The sequence below is a fragment of the Phoenix dactylifera genome, chromosome 3 (assembly GCF_009389715.1).
Source record: "Phoenix dactylifera cultivar Barhee BC4 chromosome 3, palm_55x_up_171113_PBpolish2nd_filt_p, whole genome shotgun sequence".
Classification (NCBI taxonomy): domain Eukaryota; kingdom Viridiplantae; phylum Streptophyta; class Magnoliopsida; order Arecales; family Arecaceae; genus Phoenix; species Phoenix dactylifera.
The window spans coordinates 22,597,529-22,624,563 of record NC_052394.1 but is presented as its reverse complement, the minus strand read 5'-3'; the positions used below and the strand labels follow the sequence as shown (position 1 = coordinate 22,624,563).

The following is a 27,035-nucleotide window of genomic DNA, read 5'->3' as shown; positions in this document are numbered from 1 at the left end:
ATTCTCTTTCGTGGATCCAGTATCGCGCTAGTGTTTAGCATTTTCGATCAGCTGTATTTAATTTTCTCAAAGAAGACATTTATCCAGTATTTAGCATTCTCAGTTTTCAATCGGTGATACCAAGAAGACATTTATGTGGATGAATATGGTATTGAGATATATGCAGCTTATTTACGCTGCACGTCATTAGAATTACTTATATCAATAGGAATGTGCCGTTACGTAGCAAGTACTTCTTCATCTCCACTTGTGCAAATGATAGTTGCTACAATTGGTCCAGCATTAACTCAAACCAAGCTGAGAAACCTTAACAAGCCTAGTGGAAGGTATACTTGCATTTTAGAATGTTATTCCCTGTGATGTTGTTCCAGCTCTTTTATGATAAAAAGTAGGATTTTAAGATTTTGCAATTGCTGTTATTCATTTCATAAGCTTAATTCTTTCACATTTTTGCAGTCTTCCTATGCATGCTGTGCTATTATACAATGAATCACTCCAGATACATTTGCAGTAAGTTCCTGGCTCCCAGCTTGCCTCGGAGCAATATACTGGATCCAAGCCGCCTCCCTCCCTCTTCCTCTACATTAGGTTATCACAAGTTACTTATCAGAGCAGTAGGTATTTGATTCATAATGCATCACTTAGAAAGTATTTGTTGTCTAATGGATGAAGATGGTTTGCTACGATCTCAGGCATCAAGACTAAGTCATGTTCTGTTTGTTTATCAATTGAAGAATATGTATTTCTGCTTCTTAGACATTGTTTAAGAGAAGTCATCAATGAGACTGCATTCTGTGTAAACTTTTGCATATTCGATGACACTGTAGCTCACTCATTTGCAGTTTGCTCTTCAGAGAGTTGGATGTGGAGCACACTTCCTCCAAACAAGACATCAAATATTTCTATAATGTGCCCCAAGAATTCTCAAAAATGGTTTTTCTTTTCTTTTATTGAAATATGTTTATTTCTTTATTTATTTCTGCTCGGGTGGATGCTTAATCTAAGTAGAAATAAAAGGTCAGATATGATTGAATGGATTGTGTTATAGAGAGTGTGGATTTTGATTATACCAGAGAGAGCATAGGAACCACATCAATATGGGACAAATCAGAGGATTGGTGGATAGCATAGGCACATGCACTGTAGTCAAGTGGGAGCAATTTAGGTAGAGGACACTGATTTGTGAAGAATTGGTATTGGTGGAGGGACATCCAAAAAAAAAAAAAGTTGTTTATAAATCTCTCCTTTTTTTTCAGAAATAAGCTGTATGCATAAAACTGGTCCTGTAAAGTTGGGATGACATTGCATATGGGATATTCTTGTTGGTTTAATTATTTACTCTTCATTTTTTGTATGTATTGTTTAGAAAGAAAAAACTTATAGTAGTAAGTTGTTTCATTGTTGCAACATTTCTATGTGGCAACACTTCACCTTTTACTTCTTGTGTTATTTGCAGAAATTTCAGAACAACAGGTGTTTATTCTGCTATTGCCTGATAATATATGATTTAACAGGGGTCGAAGCGAAGCGAGTCATCTTCCCTAATTTCCACATCGATGGTCATCCTAGTCATGTTGATCTGAAATCAAGAATCAAGATCATTGGTGCAGATTGTGGCCCTTGACTCTGGCATGGACTTACAATTTTATTGTCGTTGTTTTTTATATAGAGGTATCACTTCATAGGCAACTTAAGTTTTTGATTCTAGCTTGCATAATTGCATCAAGAAAACAAAAGATTCTAGCTTATGCTCAAGTTAAACTTTGCTGGGTTCTTGGACAGCTTTATGCCCTTTCAATCCACGAAAACACTTCTTGATTTGCTTATTTTCCTGGTAAAATAAAATCCTATTGAAGATGCTTGTATCTCATAAGATGTCCTCTCCATGTCTGTTGTTGCTCGAGTCATGTTTAGTTTGATTTCAGCTTCCTCTGTTTTGTATTTAGATCTGGACAATTATCTGGGAGTCAAAAATATCTTACTATCGCTCTTGTCCAAACATGCTTAACTACAGAGTTTTGATGGAACTGCATGTTATGTCTATCAATTCAAGTCATTTCACTCTTTTATCGTCAATATTTTTTAGCTACATCTGTTCAGTCATTGAACAATGGCACCAGCAATGACGAGCTATTCTTTTCTTTCTATCATAGAGAAAAAGAGTTATAATGGGGTTCTCTGAGAATCCATTGTAAGAAAATATAAAATATATAAATAAATCTATCTTATCCTATTAGCTTAAGCTTTTGAAATAATTGGTGATTTTAACATGGTATTAGAGCAGAGGTTCTAAGTTCCATCCTAACAGGCATTCTGATGTAAACATATTATAAATGTTGATTTGAGTTCTGCTTATCTTATTGTGACATTCACATGCCATGTAAAGGTGTCAAAGGCCTTGTGGGTAGGGCTGGAAGTGGGCCGGGCCGGGTCGGGCCAAACCCCTACCCAAGCCCGGCCCTAATTTTTTTTCGGGGCTTCGGGCCGGGCCGGGGCCCGAAAAATTTTTAAGGAACAAGGCCCGAGCCCGGCCTGAGCCCGGCCCGAGCCCATTTGGGCCGGCCCAGTTGGGTCCTAACCTGGGCCGGCCCGTTTGAGTAACATAGGGAAGCCAGGACCTCAAACAACGCATGAGACTATCAACCTAGAAGATAAGACTCTTTACCAAACCCCAACAAATTGAATGGACCTATTGCCAGTGTCTTAAATTCTTGTCCACCAACCTGCAATAAATTCGGAAACCTGACACACTAGGTGGCTAAAAGTAATTGCATCTTGTGCTTAACAGCTATGAATAATCTCACTTCGCACATGAATTTGAAGCATCAGAGCACAGGGATGATGCCACCAACAGAATCTTGGTACTCTTGATACAGTTCTGTAAATTTGAAATATACAATACAACAAAGGTGTCCCCTTCATTCCAAAAGCTAAATACACTTGATTCGTATTATCAATCCAGAAACTGCAAAACTTATCAGGGAATGGGGTGAAATTAAAAAAAACATATTTCGATTACCCAAGGAGATGAATCCGCGAGAACTATATACAAGTCAAGCTTCGGAGTTTCTGGTTTTTTGCGCACTCCTCCTGCAATGTATTAGAATAAAAAAAACTTAAGATGTGAACCATCTGCCAGCAGGGACATGGAATGCTGACAGGGAAGCAACCAGCAAACGAAAGAACTTGTGCTAGAGTATTCACTCCTGGTAACATCCCAAGTAAAAAATGAAGACAATCTGCAAACATTTTTTAGAGTGGTTTTAAACGAAATGCAAACGCGTTCGGGCTGAGTATGGGCCGCGTTCGGGCTGAGTATGGGCGCGGGCTTGGGTCGGGCCCGGGCCGGGCCAATGAGATACCCGAGCCCGGCCCGAAATAGAAATGGGCTTAATTATTCAGCCCGAGCCCGGCCCGAAATGCATTGGCCCTAGCCCATAGCCCGGCCCGCGGGCGGCCCGACCCGATGGGCTTCGGGCCGGCCCGAGCCCACTTCCAGCCCTACTTGTGGGGTTGGGGTGTCGAGTTGTCAATAGCTCTATCATATTAACTTTGCTCGATTTAACTTGCATGCTTTTTATAATAGCGTATGGTTATTATTTCTGTCACTAGAACCAGCTTTTTGCCTTGAAGCATAGTAACAAAATTCTGCATTTTTTTTAAAAAAAAAATTATGAATAATTTGTTTCTAAATATTTTATCAAATTATTTGACAGATGACTCGTTGATATGTTAATGGATCATGAAAAATCCATTAAGTTAGTAAAAATCATGAATATCGGTGACTTTCTGAATTATTCGCCGATAATGAAAACCAAAGAGATTTTTTTCTTTTTTTTCTTCGCCTCTTCACTCCTATTATATTTCTTCTCCATTCCATGTTTGCATGTTTCTCAGCCTCCTGCACAGCGGCTCATGGGTTGAAGCCTTTAAGGCTTCCTGAGATAAGTGGGTAGCTGGCTTGTACACCTATACAATTATTATAAGCATAAAATAAGTAAAACTCCAAATTATTTTTTTTATATGAATTTTTTTAGTTTATATATTTTCTATTTATAGACTTTCTCCAAAAGTGCACGCTGCAATTTTTTAGATAACTTCATGAACTTTTAGTTTGCACAATTTTTTTTGGCCATCCCGTTCCCGTGACTTTGGTTATAAATATCTATTGTATCATCATGTTCTGTTTTATATAAACAATATATATTTATGTTCACAAAATTTCCATTTTTATTTTAATTATATTAGTTTTTCTATTCTTTTTTTGAATTGTTTTACCATATTTTTGCCAAATTCTGTGCTTCCAAGTCATGATGAGATGCTCTAGAACCCAAAATTTGCGATTATGTCTTTGCAACACTTTTGAACATGATCATCCAGAAAAGTTTAGGCTCTTGAAATGTGTTTGGTTCACAATCGGAATAGATCGGAATGAGAATTGAAATATTCACATTCTTTGGTGCATCTCGTTCGCGATCGGAATCGGAATTGGAATGAATAAAATTTGAATACTAAAGAAAAGTCGGAATTGAATTTTCGCGGGATGAAATATTCTTATTCCTATCTGCAATTAAAATAACCTTTTTTTCTAACCAAACAGCTGAAATAGAAGTCCATGCAAAAGTCCTAACTATCCCTCCTCCCCTCAAATATGCTCTTAGGGTTTTTTTCAGCTAATTTGTTAGTTCATGAACATATTGGCAATTTGGCACGGACAATATTAATGTTTATACCAGCCAAGGTGGTGGATTGTGGGAAAGGCAGCTGAGAAAGTCGCAAGGCTTCCTACTTAAACTCAAGGTGCAAAGAACATTGATAATTTTGAATCACCTTGATCAAGAAAAAACATTATAGCTCTTCCACGAAAAGAGGCCCACACGTGTGAGTGCAAAACACACGTACACGCGCGAGTGCAGAGTAAATTAACCAGAGCATCAGGTGGATCAGCTATCGAGATCATGGTCCCCCTTCCCCAAGCAGGGTAATCAGCAACCCACCTTGAAATGCACTTTGAGAGCGCAGGCTCGCGCATGAGGTGCAGCATAGCTTGATCTAGGCTTTGATCTCATGAAAAGAGAAATTATTGGTTTGACCAGATCCACCGCTACGAAGCATACCGGTTTAGCTACGTAGCAGCACGCACAAAGTCGAACAAAAGCATCCAATAGACGCATGTTTGTGCATGTTGCTTCATAGTTGGAATAATCCATCAGCGCAGCAGTAGATCTGGTTCGACTAATAATTAGTACTAGAAGTGATTATTGGTTGGACTAGGTCCACTACTCGGTTGATGGACTAGTCGTCCAACATGGAGCAGCATGCACAAAGCTAGACAAAATCGAAAATCATGCAATACACTTGTTTATGTGTGTTGCTTCACGATTGGATTGGTCCGCCAGCTTAACAATAAATCTGGTCCGACCAATTACTAGTACCAAGAGTGATTATTGGTAGGACCAGATTCCACTGCTTAGCTGATGGACCAGTCCAACCATAAAGCAACACGCACAAAACTGGATAAAACCAAAAAACATGCAATACACACACATTTGTGCATGTTGCTTGGTAGTTGAACTGATCCACTATTTGAGTGGCCGATCTGGTCCAACCAATAATCACTTCTAGCATATGAGTGCAAGCCACACAAGGTACCAGCTTTACATTTTGGTTTTGATTTGCCGTGCAAAAGTGGTGAGGTCCTTGGATTCGTTTACAGATTGATAGGTGGAGATGTGGTCCTCTAACTTCTTTTCATGATTAGATTCCCTCTCCAAAGAGGAACTATGTTAGTGGAAGATCGGAGAATAACTAAAGAATAAATCGAGGGTTGGATGAACATTATCAAGAGGAGTCCTAGTGATCTGGATTTTTTTTATTTTCAAAATCAAATTTTGTTTTTGAAGTTTTTAGGCAAACAAACCGTCTCCAAGCCAGTTCTGAATTCAAGTTGAAACAAGATGCTGCTCTCTATCATATGATAAGATGTGAAGCATACTGTGAAAGTTGTTTATTTTTTCAATTTAAGACAAACTTCATGTGCTAATTGTCTCATAATAACTTAAATATGACTCCGTTAGATAGCCAATTAGGGGATGACATGGTTTGTTCTAGAGGTGGCTATCAAGTCAAATTGAACAAGATACGGATCCGTTGGATACATGGTAGGCCAACATAAACAAGGCATTGGAAACCTTGTCCAATACCTTGGCTGCAAACATGGCTGAAATAAGGAGAAAAAATAATGCAACCATTGAAGGTTAGAGAAAAGATTTGTAGAGAGGGAACAAAAAAGGTTGTAAGAGGAAGTGCCTAGGTCGATCGGCAAGCATGACGTGTTCTTGTTGGTGGACAACGGCTCTTCCCACAATTTTATAAACATAGCAATTGTGCGGAGCAGCAGAAGGTAGGACTTAAGGGTGCTGCAATAGAATCGTTCGATGTAAAAATTGCGAGCGATGAGAAATTACAATGTGCTGAAATTGTAAAAAATATAAAAATGAATGTTCAAAAGGTTTTCGGGGGGACTCCATCTCTTCTCTGCCAACAGCCCCTAAATCATCCAAAAACCTAGAACTCGGCAAGCCCAAAAAAAGCAATTCAAACCCGACCTATATATGACAAAGATCAAAATTTTAGATCCGAACTCAACTATTTTATTAAATAGGTAAACTAATCTAATCTATAATCGATTAAAACAAGTTAAACAGATTAAATAATTAAGCATTGCCATCCCTAGTTTATTCAATCGTTTCTAGGTCTATTAGGTTGCCAAGGAAGAGACCATAAAGCTAGAGCCTCCACCAAGAGGTTGACGAAAAGCAGGCAAAAAGAAAGCAATGGATATGTTGAAACACTGAAACAAGGAAATAATGGAAACTGGACTATGGCTCCTTGACTAAAAGAGAATTGGGTACCAATGCACGGTAGTCTTAGTTGGCTGCATGATTATACTAGCTGGAGGGATCAAATTCTCCCAAAACAACAGTTTAGTCTCATTTCCTGAAAGGACAGATGCTTGCCGTGTGACACAGGGGTCACAGGGGATGATTCCAAGAAGATTGGAATTTTTTTTTTGATTTTGGAGGAAAGTCACTTTCGGCGAGTCCGATTTCACGGTTCCTTCACAAGCCACCACAGCTTTGATGCTTAGCCAAAGGCCAAGTGATTGTCACCACCTTTATAGCTTTCAAAGTTGTCACTATGTTGAGGCCTAGAAAGTTGGCCATTTTTTTTAAGACACAGCTAGGTCTATATAATAATTCCCCTAGCTTGCACCCACCGCCTCCGACCATCCATCCCCACCCTACTAGATTTTATTGGCATATCCATGCTAAAACCATACATTCAACTCATACCCACCCACAAGACTCCATAATTAAGAGCATAATATTGATCTGTTATGCAAATGTAGTAAAGTCCTTATCCTAAAGAATTCATTTCAGAGACAAGGTTAAAATTACATAAGAAATTTTTTTTAAGATACTGAAAGAATGAGACCAATGTTGTGCAACACTCGATGCCTACTATCAGAGCATGAATGAAAGAATAAGTTTTTTTCTAGCATGAATGAAAAGGAAAAGAGAAAAAGCTAATAAGTAACACGCTGCAAAGTCCGTGACGCCATCTCCACTTGAATTACCAAGAATCTGGTGCAGGATTATCGGATTAAAGAATTAAAGCCGAGGCTGTCAGAAAAAGGAATTGGTCTTCCTGACCTTCATACAGAATGGAAGCAGGAAATGAGGCTTTACACTGTAAATGTCACAGATTAGCACCAACCAAGTTGCAAGATTTACACTGTAAATGTCGCTATGGGGTCACAGCCTAAGTTGAATTGGAGTTAGAAAAGGGCATTGGAGATTTCCCACAAAAAACTCTAGCTTTTTGGGTGAGAAATTAGGTTTACAACAAGCAAAGATCTCAAGCTTTCAATCCTTCCCCTCTTAACAAGTGGAACTTTCTTAAGTTGACAGCTTCAGCTTTCCAACCACCTCAAAAATCATCTGGTATGTTTGCCACGCTTTGCAAGGGAATTTCCAAGTCCCATCTCATAGTAGAGTGATTATACTTCAACCTCATCCCTTAAGTGGCCTCATCTAGAATACGGAAAACCTGCTCCTTTATCTCAAAAGCCTCGTCGCTTTGTTTGACTAGGTTTCTCTACATCCCTTCTAATGGTGGGTGAATGAACCAGGGTAGTATTTAACTAGGTTAAAAAAGAAGAAAAAGAAAGGTTTGATGGAGTTGTCTAGAAGTAATGGAAAAGAGCAGGAAAAGCGCTTTCTCCTGTGAAAAAACAACACAACTGCCTCTTCCTCTTCTTTTGACAAAGAGCAGCAACAGGCTGCAGGACCAGCACTACCACTCACATGAATAATTACAGGTTCAGACACTGGAAGACAAGAGGGGGATGGAAAGTAGACTTCTTTCCTGGTGTCTTTGCAGTAGACAATCTTTAAATATCCATTTTAGGAGCATTAAAAAAATAAAATTGGAATGATGGCAAACAGAAGTTCATGATGCACACAGCAGAGCTGCCTCCTGCGGATTAAAAGGGGACAAAAAAAGACATGTTGCACAGTATATGAGTGGAGAAATTAAACTACTAATAACCTGAATGGGCTACTGAACTCGCTGCCAGTCTGCCAGATTGAGAGGCAAATGAAAGTTTGTTTTTATATTCCTCTTTACAACCTTCGCAGACAAATCTAATGGTGGATTAAAGATCAAACAACAATTACAACCATGGTCACTTCTCATTCCTTGGAACTCATGTGGGGAATAGGCTTCCCATGAGTTGCTCTAATGGTTGAAGGGGAAGAAGGTAATGGAATTACCTGTGAGGAGCTTGAATGGTGTTGGTGCCCCTTGTCTCTGTTCTTTCCCATGACTATAGTGATGAAAGACCCATCCTCCTCTTCCGGCGGGCCTGCGGGAGGAGAGGCAGCAGCCATAGGATGATGAGGAGGAGCAGAAGCTCGTTGCTTTGCCACATCCTCGACAACTCCCCCATTTCTCCGAGCCTTCATGGCTTCTTCCACTAGTGTTTTCCTTAGGAGCTTCTCCTCAGCGTCCTTCAAAAACTTGAACTTTGGAGGGGGTGAGCACCTCACGCCATGCAAATCATCTTCCTTTGAGGATTCAAAGAGGGGGTTGAACCCATGTTGACTGTAACAATCCAAAGGTGTTAGAGGTGGGGTGAAGAAAGGAGGGGAAGAGAGAGGAGTTAAAAATGGGGTCTCGGCAGAGACAAGCAAATCACTCAAGCTCTTCCCTCTTGAACCTTTCCTGCTCCTCCCTCCTCTGGATCTCCCATCCTCTGACTCCAAGTCCTCTTTGGTCTCCTCTTTGATGGTGAAGAGAAACCTTGGAGGCCCAGAGAGGCTGTGAAGCCTCATGAGCTCTGCCTCCATGCTCTCTTCTCCTCCTCCAAATGGCCTCAAAAGAAGATCCTTACCTGAGTTTGGATCGAGGTAAAGCTGACCATCATCGGAGTGAACTGCGGCATTAGCTGAAGTAGAGATTTCTTGGGGATTGAGAGCTGTGGGGCTCAGAGAAGATGGCTTCTTCCAGCAGAAGAGATAGAGGAGCTCTCTCCCAGGACTAGTGTAGTTATCCTCTATATCTCTGTTAGCTCCTCTCTTCTTCCACCAAAACAAGTAGTAAAGCTCTGCTGCCAGCGCCAGGAACAGGAACCCCGAGACCAGGATCAGCCCAATGCCCAAACTGCTCAAACGTCCCATCTTTTTGCCTCCAATCGCATCCCCAAACCACCAAACCACTGATGTTATCTTCAACAACACCCCAAAAATCACTATGATGTCCCTAATCAAAATCCCGTCTTTGGCACATCCCTAAAGCCAAGAGTAGTTCTTGCAAACAGAGGAACTAAAAAAAAAAAAAACACCAAGAAACGAAACAAAAACTCTACTCTTGGGAGGAATAATCTTCACGATCCCAAAATCCCAAACAAATGCAACATTTCCCAGAAGCCAAAACACAGAAAACAAGGCAGAAATTACACCGAAATTTTTTTCCCAAAAAAACCCCTACTTCTTCTAAAACCCAGAAATCTAAAACCACGTAAAAAGAACACACCTTTAGCATCAAGACCACATTCTGAGACCCACCAGCCATTAATGGCACCTCCAAAGGTCCAAAACACCTCAACTTTTGCTGGAACCCGCCATTCCGGGCCAAATTTCTCAGCTTTTGCTCCCAAAAAGACCAGCTTGGACCCAGGAATCGTTCATGGAGTACAAGAAAACCACCACTAGCTTGCGAGCACGGAAGGCCGAGAAGCGTCGCGTCGTTCGAGAGCTGATCACATGGCCTGGAGAGGAAAAAGGACGGTGTCGTTTCTCCAAAGCCAATGAACTCCAACCTATATATAAAAAAAAACAGAGAATTACTCCCTCTCCATTTGTCTTCACCGCAATAAAGCTGCCTGTTACGTTATCTCGCGGAAATGTTCGTGTCGTGTGTCACTCGATCCTGACCGTTGAATTGATGTAGGACCCGACACGATAAACGGCGTGGCAGGGCTTAGGGTACGGATGATTACGGGAGGAGGGGATGCTATGTTTTGCAGGTGCATCCAATGGGAGATGGACGCGTGGTGGGATGATCTTTGAATTTGTTCCTATAACTGTCAATTGCTGGGTTGATAGGGGGTGGCAAAATATAGCCCGACCCGCCAACCTGATTCGTATTTGATCCACCATAAATAGATTTGGATTTGGCCTAAACAGGTTCGTATCGTAAACAGGTCGACCCGTTTAACCTGTTTATTAATTGGATCGGATATGGATTCTAGATGTTTGACCCGTTTAACTGTTGGGCAGGTTAATAAGATCTAAACATGTTAAATGGGTTAAACGGATTAAACAGGTTAAACAGGTTAAACGAGTCTAAACAGGTCGGGTTGGGCAGGTTAAACAGGTCTAAACAGGTTAAACGGGTCAGATTGGGCAAACAGGTTAAACAAGTCGGGTTGGGTTGGGTAAACAGGTTATCTATTTATTAAATATATTAAACGGGTCGGGTCGGGTTACCTGTTTTATAAATAGGTCAAGTTCAGGTTGTAATTTTTGACCTGTTTAATAAAGAGGTCGGGTTCAGATTTATGATTTTCTGATCCGATCTGCATGTGATCCGATCTATTTATGATCCGATCCGACTGCCACCTCCATGAGTTGGTGGACTTACGACCGTTGAGTATTGGAAGGACCGTGGAGATTGGATTGATGACTGAGATCGTCGAGGACGGTCGACTATAAGTTTTGAAGGAAGAATTTGGAGCCTTTTCTAAAGTTACCTCTCCATGGTCCATACCTGCTCCCGTTGGATGCTGACATGACATGATGTTTCTGATGAGTCGAGATCCTCTCCTATCTTTGATGAAATTGGATAAATCTAATCTTCTAATCATGATCATAGATACATTACATAAAATTATGCATTAAATATAGGATATAATATCTATTTTGATACATCTCCAACCACATCGTTGGTGGATAATAAAACTAACCAATGAAAGCCCGCCAAATGACCTTCATTAAAGGCACTAAAAAATCATGTAAAACTCTTTCAACAGAAAACCATTTCATCACGATCGACTAACATACATCCTCAACACTTAAATCCAACAACGTGCATAACATGTAGGCAGTTGTTGAACAATTAAGACGTGCATCCGTCTTACTTGATGACGTATACTAATTCTCACTAAATATTATCTACACTTAGAAGACCTTCAGATACACTCTCTCTGGTACCCTACTTTTGCTTTCACTATTCTTAAATCTCCGCCATTCTCAAAAACTTTTTTCTAATTTAGGCATCAGAAGATCCTCCTCCAAGCAAAATTCAATAGCCTTTGGGGCTCGTTTGGTTCACGAGAAGCATTTTCCCTCTTAAGAATATGACTCCTGGAAAACAAATTCCTAGGAAGAGAATGCTTAGAAAAGTACTTTTGGCATGTTTGGTTGACCATGAGAAAGTGACAAATTTTCAAAGTGCTTATGTTTGGTTGGCCATCCACTTTCTTAAGAAAGTTATGTATAATTTCTATTATGCCCTTAATAAAAATTAGGTCTTTAATGCCTCTTTAATGCTTCTTTAATGTTGAAGGGCATTTTTGGAAAAAAAATAAAAATAAAGTGATTCCCACCTCATGGGAAAGTAACTTTCCCATGTTTTTCATGGGAAAGACTTTCCCATAAAATGTGGGAATCATGGGCTCGTTTGGTTCGCAGGAAAACGAGGGGGGAAAGTGTGGTCAACGGGAAAGTAATGAAATGCCTCTTGTTTGGTTGGAGTTTTCAAAGGAGAGAGATGGGAAAGTGGTATTCCCATGGGAATATGATTCCCACATTTCATGGGAAAGTCTTTCCCATGAGAAACATGGGAAAGTTACTTTCCCATGAGGTGGGAATCACTCCTTTTTTATTTTTTCCAAAAAGACCCTTCAGCATTAAAGAAGCATTAAAGAGGCATTAAAGACCTAATTTTTATTAAGGACATAATAGGAATTATACATAACTTTCCTAGGAAAGTGGATGGTCAACCAAACATAAGCACTTTGGAAATTAGTCACTTTCCCATGGTTAACCAAACATGTCAAAAGTACTTTCCTAGGTATCCTCTTCCTAGGAATCTGATTCCCAGGAATCATATTCCTAGGAGGGAAAATACTTCCCGCGAACCAAACGAGCCCCATATTCCTATGGAAATACAACTTTTCCATCTTTCTCCTTTGAAAATTCCAACCAAACAAGAGGCATTTCATTACTTTCTCGTTGACCACACTTTTTCCTCTTCTTTTTCCGCGAACCAAACGAGCCCTTGGTGTTATTTTTCTCTTACTTTCATATTGGACCCTTAGCAGATTTTTTTATCTGAACATGGCCGCAGCGGATTACTCACTCACTGTTCACCAGCTTGTCCAATCTTTCTAGCGCAGAGTTTGTTTGATTCCTTTCTGACACTATTTTCTCAATCATAATTTTGGCAGCAAAATATTTACTCACAACTCTCATACAATATATGAATAGTGATGATTGGGAGAATATACGTTGCCAATTCAATCATGAATTGGAATGTGTTTACTGGAAGAAAACAATGAACTGAAAGAATCTGAATTCGCCTATTGTGTTGCATCATCGTACTTGAATCCTTTCTGACACTATTTTATTGTTATTTTTTATTTACTATGTAATTTTTGTTATAATAATGTATGTTTGCTGCATCTGCGATTACTTTCCTTTTAGATAAACTCAATAAAAGACAAATGAGAAATAACTGTGCCGTAATTACTGACATTGGAATAAGACTTGTTTTTTTTTTTTTCATTTTTGAGCAAAGGGAGCCACATTCGCATGGATCTAATTGGAAGGTTCAAAAGCCAAGATATTCCTCGCAAGTTCTAAAAGTCACAAGTGGAACAGCTTCCAAACTAGGTATATCATATGTCACAAAAAAATGTTATCCGTGCCAACTTAGAAGGGGCCTATATTCATAGCAACGGCTATGAGATTAGTCAGATGCCTGGTTGTAATGATATGATCTAATATTCTGTGGTCCGGATGGTCCTTGCTCCTAGGGTTAGGTGTGAGATTAGGACGGAGGGAGACAAGAAGAGATATTGTTGTCCCAAGTGAATGCTCACTTGCTACCAGGCCATCATAACCAACGGCATGCTTGGAGAAGGGATCTTAAACGAAGTGACGTTGTTGGCCTCTTAGGCAGGACTCCATTGGATCTTTTTCAGCAGAATGGACCACATCTTTCTTTTTTGATGCAAAGGGAAGGCAAAGGGATCCACTCGGCTTTTATTGAAGATTAATCGTATTTACAACAGAGATGAGCGGAGAGTGGAGTTACATTATCAAGAGAGGATGCGAAAAAAAGAAGCTAAATGTTTCCAAACCTGTGTCTGATAATCAGGACAGAAAATGTTTATGCTTGTAAGAAGAAACAGTGGAGGAAAGAACCTCATCCAGACCAATAAGCAGGAGCATTCATTGCCACGTCCAGGACAGAAACATCATCCGGGATAGAATTTATGAAAGCCACTATTCAACAACAATTTCATGCTTATTGTATTATGCTTCAGGGGAATGGACCACATCTTTCGAATGGACCACACCTTTCAAATTGCATTCCCAAATATTACAAAGCCAAATCTACCATGTCTCTCACCAGCAGTGATAGCATGTTTAAGAGACGTTGCTGAAGGATGCCTTTTTATGACCCAAAGAAGAGCATGAGAAGGATATTTAAGCGGAAATATTTCTTAGAAACAGAATTTATTAAGTTGAGTTCATGTTAGGTTGGATGTCAAATTTGTGACATCTAGGAGCATCAATGAAGGAGCGTTGGCAAAGGAGGGGATTTATGGAAGCCACTATTCAACAACAATTTCAAGTGTACGTAGCAACCTCTCACCTACCATCAGAAAGGGCTAAAAAAGATGTTCTCCACAAGATCCATTTAGTTTAGGTTTTGTAGACATTCAGTTTTGGTAATAGTTGGCACTGATTTCTCCAATTAACCTTTCAGGCATCCTACAAATAACAAATGTCATCACTAGAAATTCAATGTGCATGCTATTTCCATAGCATCATCTATTAGCATAATTTTAGAGATCACGTGACAACCTGTATCAACTCATATTATTTTTTTTTGTTAGCATGATCATGTATCAATCAGTATTATTTTATTTGTTAGCATGATCTTGTTAAAATGATTTTAGAAATCACATAACAAGTTTTATTTTTCTTTATTAGTATGATTTTATATCAACTTATATTAATTTTCTTTTATAGAGTCTGTACATGAGTATATATAACTCCTGAGATGTACCAAATATGATGGAACAAAAAAATAAAATCATTTTTTTCTCTCTTTTTCTTTTGTTTTTCTCTACTTCTGCAAATATTTTAATGTCATCCAAGTTGCTTCTCCCGTTTGCCTTTCTTCTCAGCTTCATCAAGTTTTCTGGAGCTGTCATGCTGGCGGTGAAGCTCGTTTCTAGCCTTCTAGGCCATGTTAGCTCTCCACATTACTTACAGGTTCTTCGATGGCGGAATCGTCGATCCTCTCCAAGTTGCTACATCTGCAACATCCACAGCTAATCTACACCTCTCCATTCATCCTTTCATTACATTAGGAGCAGAAAAGAGGTGTGGGTTTGAGCCACAAGACCTGAAGGCAGCAGAGGCCATTTGAACAGGCATCATGTGGACCTCATGTATAAGGTCACGAGCGCAGTAAATGATGTTATCATCTAGCCTCATATAAGACATCTTACACAGCTCCAAATAGGTACCCTTGACCTTGCTCCTTCATAAAAGTTGCCTGTTCTGATTCAAAGACTTGCATGGTACTCACAAGTACTTCTTCTCAGGCTTGTGAGGCAGTCATAATTATTTTCTGTTCGGAGACAGGAATGATCACATGTAACTTGGAATCTCAAATCGATAAATGAGCAGAAGAAATGAAGCTGCTTGCGATCACTTTTCAGACCACATAAAAATAGGAAACTCGTCCAGCAATTTTTCACCAGACATGAATGCTGTTTTATTCTACCACTCCAGCTTAGCATGTAAGCACATGTTTCATAATAATATACTTTTACTGTTTCTGCCGTGCCTGCATGGAATTAGGGCTTTGGTTCTTGCCACAGCTGAATGCTTATGCAACGAGGATGAAATACTAACAAAACTTGGAGGACCATATGAACTTAGGCTAGAATTCGCAATTCACTGATCAAATAAAAAATCATACAGATGGAAGGAAATTGTCAGTCAATGCAGAGTTGTTTTCTATACTATTTGGAGACTGATATGGGAATTTAAGCATCTTGTTCCTCAGAAGCAGCACTTGCAGCACTCAGATCCAGAGTCAAATTAAGCTCCCGCACCATGGGGAAAAAAACGAATAAAAAATTACTTAACAGTACTCTGAACATTTTAACGGACAAGCAAATTTTCTCCTATTTTCCTTTTAGTATCAATACTTATTTAGCTACCAATATGGGAAATTCAGATCCCAGTTTGTCCATATGACATCAAAAATGATGCAATCTCTTCCTTGTTTCAAAACATCATAACGTTATGGTCTATCACAAGTGACCCAGCAGCAAGCAATTTGGTAGTTCGAAGCTTTCTCTATAAGTATCATCATTAACAATTTTGTCAACAAATACTTTCCAAAAAACTCTTGAAAAACTTCATAAGCTTCTTTTTAGTTCATCCCTCAATTAGCTCATCCTTAATGTAATATCATTCTGTTGTCAGTAATATAAAATAATTAGTCATTCAAGGTACCAATGGATAACTTGAATGATTTTATATGCTTTCTCAAATAAGTCAAAAGATTACCTTCCTAGTTATCTTTCTGTGCATAGAGAGCAACTACGACTGTTGACTCAAAATGAGTTGTGGCATCATAACTCTGCAAAGCAGTTAATGTCAATTTAGAAAAACCACTTCAAGTCTTTTTCACAAAACAATAAATCACATGATTATATTATAGTGCATGTTAGTGACTGAATACCTCTATTGCTTTAACAAATTATAAGTGAATCGCCGAATTAGTTCATACTGACAGTAGATATATGGCACTTGTCCTCATCATGGTTGTTGATAGGTTCATATCTGTTATAGATGTAGAAAAAATGTCTCATCTACACGTCCAAGGAGATTGGTTCCAGGCTTCAATTCAACCTCAGCATATTTTGTCTCTGTTTCTGCTGAAACAAAAGCGATGTATTTCCCCTTTCGAGCTACATTAGGAGCAAAAGAACAACAAAATACCTACCCGTTCCGAAAACAAAAATTAAAATGTCCATTACTATGCTTTATGTTAAGTCTTCATTTATTTTTTACTTAGGCTTCATTTCCTTTTTCTTAAGCAAACAGGCTTTATTTCACTTGAAGCACCTTCCAGAGCTTTGTTATCCCATGTTAATGTTGAGGTAGTGTTGGTTGCTTATTCAAGCTCACTGTTGGAGATGGTCATGCTGACAGGCATAATAAATCCTACTATTCAATTGGAAGGTCCACCGAGGCAGCACCGGATGTTGTATCGGTTAGTGACCAATATGGTATGATACTGGCTTAGTACCATATCGATACACAGTATGCAATGATATACCGGATCCATATATGCCAGTACAACAATTCCTATTTTCATTTTTTTTTGTTCTTTTAATTTTTTTTATTATTTTTGTTGATTGTCTTAATGATTGTGATTGTTTAACTTAAGATTTCAATATTATCTTGATGTCTTTACATCAGATTAGTCTTAGGTCTCAACAAACATGTTATAATCGATAAACTAATACAATGCAACATAACTGAATGCATGAGTACGTATGATTGAAGTTACATACAATATATCAAATAGATTTGAAGTGCAGAATATGTACCAATGTCTAAAATTTTGGGAAGTACCTATGTCCCTCATAGACATCAGGATCTTTAGTCTGGGCCTTGGGAGATTAAAGACTTGGCATGATGATTTTGGCATGCATGCATGATTCTTTCATATATTGTTCAAGCAACTGCTTCTGTTATGACCTCCTTTTCCCCATAAAGCAACAGGCCGTCCAGTTAAATTTCCATCTCCGAGGCATGCCCTTCTACAAATTCTCACTCTGCTGACTGACAGCAGTGATTAGAGTGAGCATGTAAACATGGTTATCAAAAACAGTTAGCTTCTGGCCTAGTAATGGTAGAAAAGTACTCGGACCTGCAATGCTTCAGAAATAATAAGAGTTTCTTGTCTAATTTGTTCAAAAAAAAATCAAGCAAGACTCTGAAAATATTTAATAATTAAACAAGTGGCATGACTGAACATAATCATAACCAAGGAAACTTCTTTCATTCATACGAAAACAAACCATAGAGTTGCTGATAATAACAATATACATTTAAGTCCACTTGGAATTTTAATAACAAAATCCATTTGGAAACAGAGCTGATAATAAGTGATGCATCCCAGTTGCAAGCAATCAACAGAAACAGCCTGTCACCATCTAGAGAACATGGAAACTAAAAAATAGTGGAACTTCTAGGAGGCTCAAAGTGTTATGATCATTCCTTATCATTGTTGCATGCTCCTCTAAATGTTGTAACATAACAGCAAGCTATGACTACCCTTCGGCAAACCGATGTTTGTCCATTATACCTTTCTCCTAGTGATCCTCATTCTGCTGTTCCAGAGGGTTGAGCTTGGATCCTGCAATCCTCCAAATATGTACCTGTCAGAGTCCAGCAATGAGTCCTTCCCTCCACCTGCCATCCAAGTTCCATTAGGTTCCCAACAAACACATCAACAAATGTCAAAGCATTGTTTTGGTCAGAAGAGAGGGGAGAGAAAAAGGCAAAGCATTGTAAAACAATAAGAAACACATGAACAAGTATAGCTCTTCCTGGCTTACATAAGACTTTAGAGGAAATATGAGAAGCTGTAAGCAATTTTATGGAAGATCTATGGAGCTCTTCACATGGTATGCATTACAGCAATCAAATTGAGACAAGTTATTCTGAAGTCAAACCAAATTAAAAATGAAAATAAAGCATCTCTCAGAACTATTTCCTAATCAACAGCCCGGCTAACCAATTTGTACGCATATGGTGATCATCACAAACTCGAGGATTCTCAAAATATCCTCATTGCAGATCCTTCCAACAAGCTCATTATCCTAAAAGCCAGAGCCAGGTTCTCACTGTGGCTCCAAAGGTTATGCTCTTTCTGTTTTTCATCTGTGCTATGCAAATGCCAATGAGGTATGGGCAACAAAACCAACGTTGAATAGATTCGCTGTGCCTGTGGGTGCCTTCTGTTCCAATGCCAAAGGAACTCGCTTCATTCTTCCCCTTAATCCAGTGACAAGCTGATCTCTTTTTCAGATTGATTCATTCGACATGGATTCTCAATTTGTCGATGTCTTCGGCATTCCATTGACATCATGTACATCTAATTGAAGAACATAAGCTGAGTCTTCTAAAGGCTATAACTCAAGAAGGAATCGAGAAGATTTCCTACCGCTGTTCAAATTTTTGCGAATTCTGTTGGAAGACAACAGACTCGGGTCGATAAGATAATCTAGTGACATGGGCATGTCTTTGATAAATCTCTCTGATTCAACAAGCCTCCCATGATACAAACACATGCTCTATTCTTGGGGAAATAACCAAACTCCAAATTCATAGCATTGTAGCAGTTCATACCTTTGGTCTACTAGGCCTGCATGATTGGAAGCAAAGATGAGAAATAAATATAACTATGAGGACTCTTGCGGGCATACGTTTAGTCCCATATCAGTTATTCGCTGGATAGATCTTGGGTGCTTATACAGGATCAAGAAACTCAAATAATATATTTCGATTAGCTTTTTTGGATGAGATCCTAAGAGGTTCCGTGGATTTGAATGGATTTGAACCCTAACGTCAGACGAGGACATTAGAGATTGAACCGTGGAGTGACCATTTCGGGTGAGGTCCTGGGTTGTTACAATAACATAATCTAGGTTAAGGAAGAAATGTCAACATACTATCCATCCTTCTACATATCCATGAAGTTGCACCGTCGAGGCTGCTGGAGGCTGAACTGGCGATCTAGAGAGATTCGGGCATGCTGCACTTCCAAAAATGCTTTACAGAATCCTTTCCACGGCTACAGAGAGCAGTTATACCAATCGTTGATATCATTCAGTCATTCAATCAAACAGTGGAGGCAGGACATCTCATAATTATGTACAATCCGAGCAGATCGCGAAACAACAGAGGTAGGACCATCATGGAAGGAGGAAGGGTATGAGAACGAGAGTTAATAACCTGGCTGGCTGGAGAAGACATAGGAGGAGGTAGAGAAGAGACTGCAGTGAAGGATTTGAGAAATTGATCGTTGGACAGGCAGGAAATTACTTCTGGTGTTTGATCGGTTTAACCTTCACTGACTTCATTGTGCAATCACTTTTGGAAAGATATTTGATCAAAACAAAGTATTTCTAAAAAAAAATTTAGAGAAACATACAAATAAGAATAACGGTAAGGCTAATGACATGTTATAATGGCCAACATCATTTCCCTCTTGCATTATATCCAATGTATAATGTCATTTTAAAAATTGGTTCCCAGAAGCCACCAGTGCAGTCTTGACTGAAAAGAGAGCAGCTATTAAATTACACAGTGTCCTTAATATTTTGTTGGAGATTCTTGTTTTATACAAACTTTTTCTCAAGAATCTCATTTTTCCAACATATAATCTGCCATTTGCTGACATGATCCATGAACCCGTTAAGAAAATTTTCAACTTTCAGCAGGGTTCACCATTGCCTCTCCAAGAGCAGAAAGCAAATGACAGTAGCTTAAACTCTGGCTTGTGCGTATATCAGATCAAAGAGTTTAGTTACTCTAGCAAACAACGGGTTTTGAATTTATGTACTAAAGTAGTGGTTAGCTAGAGGATGTATTTTAATTTATGAGGGAGGCCTGAAACATCCATGTTCTGCATTAAAAGAAAAGCTGGGTTTGCATTAATGCTTTATATATACACCCACGTAATAAAGACCTAGAAAGACAATGCTATGACTTTCTAATCTTTGAAGAAGAAGAAAACTCCGGTATTCAGCTACGCTCTTTTGCATTCCTAGCTTCCCCTGCCAAAGAGATAAAAATGGCTATCCAACTCAAGCATTTACCACAAAACAAAGATTAATTTCAAACTTCACTGATCATATCGCAATGTGATCGCCTCGAGTACGCCTACCAAAAACGATCGTTAAGGGCCGTTCGACTCCATAGTTGTTGCCGCTCGGTTCCGCTGACACACCCTCCCAATCCGCTTGGATCCGGCTGCGAAAGAGAGAGAGAGAGGGAGGATGCAGTTGGAATTCACGAGGCGTCGCTGCGGAAAGGTGGCGCTGCGTCGCCCAGTTGGAACCCCCCCACCCACCACCTTTCCTCCCTCGCTCTCTCTCTCTCTCTGACTCCTTTCCCCAAAACGCACCAACCTCTCTCGCTGTCCAAAGGCTTAGCCTTCTCCCTCTCCCTTCATATGTGAGCATTGAAGAGATTTCCGGTATCCCCTCGCCGTTTGGTCTCCCTCTCACGTATCGCCCAGCCTGCTGCCAAAAGCTCTCCATTTCCCAAAGCTCCCTCATTTCTCTCTTCAAAAAAAAAAAGAAGCTATCCTACAGATAGCTCCTCTCAGCTAGTAGAACCTATCACTAGGCTAGCTACTAATGAGAGATCTGACCTCTTCCCCCCAAGTCCGAGGCCTAAGACTAACTCGACTGCTGAGTACCACGCACACAAACATGCTCTTTTCCGCGCTACCCTTCTTTCTTTCCCTCTATCTCCCTCTCTTTCTTTCTTTGTTTGCTTTCCTACGAATTCCCACCGAATCTCCATGCAGAGGGTTGGAGGAGGAATAGATTTCGTGCCATTTATGTCCCTGGGGGAAGCATGCTGCAGTGCGCGCGCACTCCCTCCTCTATCACACCCCGCCATGCACGGTTGTCATGCTTGATCGATTTTTTAGTACTCCAAGTAGTTGAGAGAAACGTCTCGAGGGAATAAACACAAGCATGTTGCCGCCTTGTCACCTTATCTAGATTAGGTTCCAAGGCCGGATCCAACTAAGAGCAAAACACCTGACGATAGAAAACCTAAAGAAAGAAAAGAAACCATTCGGAGATAATTAGGAATATTTTCGAAAATTAAAAAGATAAGAGTCGAACACATTGGAGCCTCGCAACTACAGGCATTTTGAAGAGTTTGTTTTTATTATCAGCAACTTAAGTCTAATACATACAATTAATGCACATATTTTCAAGGCAAACAAACTCTGGAATTGAGTCTTATGCATCATTAGGGAATTTTCTTTTGACAATAGAATAAGTAGTAGAATATCATTAGTTGAACGTTGTGAGAAACACGCATTCTCCTCCCTATACCTTATATGTAAGTTTCACGTGAATCGTTTGTGAGGTTCGTCATATGAGGATGGAGCATGCAGCCGATGTTGCAAAATAGTAGTTCAATTTAATGTAAATCATATACTTTCTTATCTTTGTGATTAAGGATGCTCGGCACCATAGTTACATTTTTTTTTAGTTAATTCTTTTTGAATTTTCATGGGAACGTGAAGGATAACTTTTATGATGCAGTTCTTTGAAGGCTATTTAACGAGATACATGAATCAGCATTTTATTGCCTATATAGCCGATGCATTGTTATGTATATTGTATTTGTTATTGATTGCCTTGATACTTGCCATTTGACATGCAACACAATTATCTCCAACCCCTTGCAGTTGCAGGTTAAAATGTTAAATTACGCTCGCATGAGAGATGTGAATTAAAAGAACACGCCAACTAAAAGTATGTTATTATCATCTTATGGATACAAAGATCGAGAAAGAAGCTTAGGTTAAAAAAGGAAACTTACATTATGCATCCTAACCATTCATAAACAGGTGCCAAAATTTGTTCAGAATGTCATCATGCGCTAAGCATATTTGAAGATTAATTATTTTTTCAATGAAGAGAGTGTCAAAACCATCCCGCCCTTATTAGAAAAAAGAAGAGTTTATAAAATCTATTTATAAAAAATTTGCAAGAAAAAAAAATACAAAATAGTAATAAAATTTTTTTTACAAAAGATAATGGTCTGTAAGTAGACTTGTTAAACTATTCAACAAGCTGAACAATCTCATAAATGATTTGAAGGATCTATGTATCTTCAATATGCAACACATAAGTTCTGTATCTAGATGTGAATCAGATTTTTTCTAAAAAGATAGAACAATGTCTTTCAACGTGTGGCGCCAACGTTGCAAGATTATTTTTTAAATTTGAGATGAGAACTGAGCATATCAAGATTAATTATTAGAAAGAGTTTAGTTTTGTGCTCAAGATTGCTGTTGGAACTCTCTTTTGCTAGCTTTCTCTTGGATGCATGCATGCAAAATCTTGTATGCACATTGCCTCATGGACAATCATGATTACCAACTAGTACTGCAATGAAATCAATTTGTTAAATTGCATAATGATCGGGAATGTTATATATCCAACCAGATGAGTCCCTGCAAGTCTGCAAATATTGTATAAACAATTATTTTTCCTAAAGACAGTCAAATATATGCTATAATTAGAAAGATATGCAATCAAAGCTCTAATAAATCCAATGACACAAGCAAAGAATATGTATCATTCCCGAGGGGGTGATCTCTTAGCTCCAACCCAAAAGAAACTTGGACTCGCTGGCGACCACCATTTCCGTGATCACCCACCCCAACTGTTACCACCACCATTGAATGCTCGCATCCAGGCCAAACAAAGCGACGCGGCACCTGGCGCCCCTCGGCCGCTCCTCGCCATGTTTTCAGAGCTGTCCAGCTCCAAAAACCACACGAATGTCAAACCCCAACGCCAGCCCCACCCCGCTCCCCTCTCACGTTTCTTGACTCCACTAGACGACAAGTAGATACCACACTCTCAGCCCCACCCCCCTCTCTCCCACACACCACCCCCTCCATGCATGTATAAAAAAGGAACCCAGCCCCTCAGAACAAGTGCCAATAAAACAAAACTCCTACTTTCTTAGCCATGGAGGAATGCAAGGGGTCGGCATCGGCCTCGTCGCCGTCGCCGTCGGGTTCTCGGTGGAACCCGACCAAGGAGCAGATTGCGATACTGGAAGGACTCTACCGGCAGGGGATCCGGACGCCGAGCGCTGAGCAGATCCAGCAGATAACTGGCAAGCTTAGGGAGTATGGGAGCATCGAGGGGAAGAACGTCTTCTACTGGTTCCAAAACCACAAGGCTCGCCAGAGGCAGAAGCAGAAGCAGGAGAGCTTCGCCTACTATAGCAGACTCTTCCACCAAGCTCCGCCGACACCTGTCCTCTCACCAGTACCTCCTCCACCAACTTGCACCAATGGTGAGCCGCTTGGACTGTCTGTTTTATGTCTTGTGTCTATTCTTTTACTGTAAGTTGGCTCGTTATTTCTCAAGTGTTTAAGATGATCCATCCTTGCCTCCCATTATCATCATCATCAACAACAAAAAAAGACGATCGATCCATCCTTTCCTTTTATCTGGTTAAGAAAGGGTTTACTTGATTCTTGTTTAATTTTTCCCCTTCACAGAAAACTATAATATGTTTTAACAGTATTTATTCATCATGCAAGTTGCCCTCATGGTTCTACTCATCTATTAGTTATATTTCCAACCTTATCTACAATACTGTGTAGCATTTAATGCATTCTTTTTTTCGTTTAAGCTGTAAATAGTTAACGATCTTTTACTTGCTTGCATGCGTAAGAGATTGTGCCTAATGGACATTTTTTTCTCCTTGCATAATTTCACGGAATTTACTTTTACCTTTATGTTTGCTTCTTTGTGAATGATATTTCTTTCTTGTTTTGGGGTTGTTGCTTCTCCTGCTTGACCACTTTTGATCACCTTTTTTCTGTCTTGTACCATTCTCATGCTTTTGCTTATGTTGTTTTAGCTAGCCATCCGTCCTCTTTCCATCAAAAAAAAAAAACGCCCCGCCATCTGTCTTCTTCCCTTTCCAGTTACTTTTTATTTGCATATCACACTGGACAACAATCCCATTCTCAGCTGTCCATCAGACTTCTCCCTCAGTCTCTTCACCTTCCTTTTTTGTGTATATTCTCAGCTAACAACAGATCTCCTCCTTCCATCTCTAGTAGCTCTTATGTTAACTTTCAACACAAGTTATTACTTCTTGTTTTTATCTCTTTTATACACTAGAATAAAAACATTTGGTAATACTAATCACCTTTTGTATTGTTGTCTCATTATTCAGAACCGTCTTAAAGTTACATGTAGAACTGCATTATCTCTCTCTTTCTCTCTCATCCTTTTTTCTGATAAAGCTTTCTCTCATCATTGGATGGGTTCGTGGCCCATCTTTCATGCAGTTGTTCGCAGCCCATATTACTTTCAGGTACCACAGGTTGGTGGTGTTGGCTTCTACCAACCCCAGTTCCCTAACATGTTCTTACCCGGAGCTGTGAACATCAATCCAAGACCAGAGTTTCAAGTGAGCCGGGAGATAATCCCAGAGGCATTCAGCAACGCCCCTCATCCAGCCTACCACTATGATCATCATGCCACTGGAACGAGCCACAGCACTGCAGGTCTTGCCAACATGAACGGCCCCATCTCCCATGAGACACTGCAGCTGTTCCCGTTGCACCCCACTGGCATCTTGGAGGAGAGATCTGTCAGCACTCTAACCTCAGCCTCAGCAGAGTCCGAGAGCTTGGACGATGGAGAAGACGAGGTGGGTGGTGAGAACCAACCACCCTTCAATTTCTTTCGTGCTCCTAGGAAGCCATACTAAGAAAACCATTGTGTTTGGGTGTTAAGAAAAAAAAAACAAAACAAAAGAGGGGTTGGACAGTGGTTTTGCTTTGATCTCATCTCCTTTACTTCTTTTTTTTTTTTCATTTTGCTACTCTTTTGTGTCATCGTGATGCTTTCAGGCCATGGTGAATAAATGGATGTGTAAAGAGATTGGAGGGATCAAGGAATAGTTTGTTTTATTGGTTTTGTTCTACACTTCTACTCTGATGAAGGTGGTCAAATGTACAGTACTGGCGAGTTTGACCGGCTCGTATGTTTTTCTTCCTTTATTATTTCCTGTGTCTGTACGTAAACATTGGACACAAGAATGGGACAGCGTGGCCCGTGCACCTGAGGTCGCATGTTTCGATCGAAACGTGAAATCGCTTGAAAACGAAGTGGGTTACTGTACGGCATTTATGATTTGGAAGTCCTACGAGTCCTATTCATCAGCATGGCCTCTGGATTCTCTGCAACCTATAACCTGTAGCCATATGGTTTCCTTACCGTCTGCAACGAGGAGCCCCATGTCTTAGCGTCTGCTGTGTAGTTGTCCGATGTAATGCAAACAGCCATGCAAAGGCTAGTTAATATATACAACTTTAAAATTATGCGACAAGCAAGAACATCCAAGTTGTGCAGTTAAAAAAAAATAAATACATATATGCATAAATTCATATCTAAGATCTAATCCTCACCCTTAAATTCTTCATTAAGTTATTCATATCTATTAGTCAATTAATTAGTTAAATTATATATATATAAAAGTATCTTAGTTTTTTAATTTTAATTTAGTTAAAAAAAACCATAATCAAATTATTTTATTAAAAACTTCAAAGTTTTCTAATAGCATCCTTGAATTAGATTTCCCTTTAAAAGACTTAAAACATGCAAAACTCCTATAGAAGAAACGGTTCTAACATTGCTGGATTTTGAGAGGAAAAAATGAGAAGTAAAGGTATCACCGATCAATAGATGATAGAAAATTGGATTTAGCAAGAAAGAAAGAATTCAATTTTTTTGAAAAAAAAATAGACTCTAAAAGCTTTTAATGGAGGAAATAAGAGAAATATTTCTAAAGGGAGATTTATTGCATTAGAGAAAGGTAATCATGATTTAATTATTATATATATATATATTAAAAGTGTTTTTGATTAAATTATTCCAGATTTAAAACTGTTAGAAGTGTATTTATATGTACATTATTAGTGTTTTATAAAAGTAGCTATCTTTCGGAACTTTTTTCCAATTTCAATAATGGCCTTAATTAAATTTCTCTCTTAATAGCTTAAACCATACTAGCAAACTTCTAGTAAATGAAAAAGGAGCGGAACGTAATGTGGGACTTCTTGGAATTAAAGAGAGAAATAGACACACGTACAGGAGGAAATGAGAATGCATTGGCCATGCATTGTGAATTATTGGACTTCTTAAGTGGCAAAAAACTGCTTTTTTTCTCCAATCTCTAAAATTGTTTGGGTTTAGTGCCTTTCTAGAGTTATTCTCAAGTCTGCTAGTGTTTGGAAAATTTAATATTATCTATCTTTTATGTTTTCACCCTAATTAACATAGTTACTCTTTTGGCATTAAGCTCCTAGGTATACAAGTGACATATATTCGATGCAGATATGTTACCAATCAT

General features: G+C 39.2%; 2 protein-coding genes and 1 long non-coding RNA gene across 3 annotated transcripts; 2 read left to right on the top strand and 1 right to left on the bottom strand.

The window, feature by feature from the left end:
- Window positions 1-273: 273 nt before the first annotated feature.
- LOC103716514 lies at window positions 274-2,008 on the top strand. The gene is made up of 3 exons (XR_605535.4): window positions 274-326; window positions 457-510; window positions 1,457-2,008. It is a non-coding gene; the product is annotated as an uncharacterized LOC103716514 (long non-coding RNA).
- Window positions 2,009-8,517: 6,509 nt separating this feature from the next.
- On the bottom strand, window positions 8,518-10,389 carry LOC103716515. Its single transcript, XM_008804540.4, has one exon. The coding sequence runs from the start codon at window positions 9,741-9,743 to the stop codon at window positions 8,757-8,759; it is 987 nt and encodes a 328-aa protein (XP_008802762.1). The 5' UTR covers window positions 9,744-10,389; the 3' UTR covers window positions 8,518-8,756.
- Window positions 10,390-23,607: 13,218 nt separating this feature from the next.
- Window positions 23,608-25,572, top strand: LOC103716528 (WUSCHEL-related homeobox 5-like). Its single transcript, XM_039124035.1, has 2 exons — window positions 23,608-23,957; window positions 24,967-25,572. The coding sequence occupies exons 1-2, from the start codon at window positions 23,624-23,626 to the stop codon at window positions 25,389-25,391; spliced, it is 759 nt and encodes a 252-aa protein (XP_038979963.1). The 5' UTR covers window positions 23,608-23,623; the 3' UTR covers window positions 25,392-25,572.
- Window positions 25,573-27,035: the final 1,463 nt, after the last annotated feature.

Coding starts and splice junctions, on each gene's coding strand:
- LOC103716528 (XM_039124035.1), top strand. CDS start 23,624: ATGGAGGAATGCAAGGGGTCGGCATCGGCCTCGTCGCCGTCGCCGTCG. Junction 23,958..24,966: donor TCCACCAACTTGCACCAATG/GTGAGCCGCTTG, acceptor TCTTTCATGCAG/TTGTTCGCAGCCCATATTAC.
- LOC103716515 (XM_008804540.4), bottom strand. CDS start 9,743: ATGGGACGTTTGAGCAGTTTGGGCATTGGGCTGATCCTGGTCTCGGGG.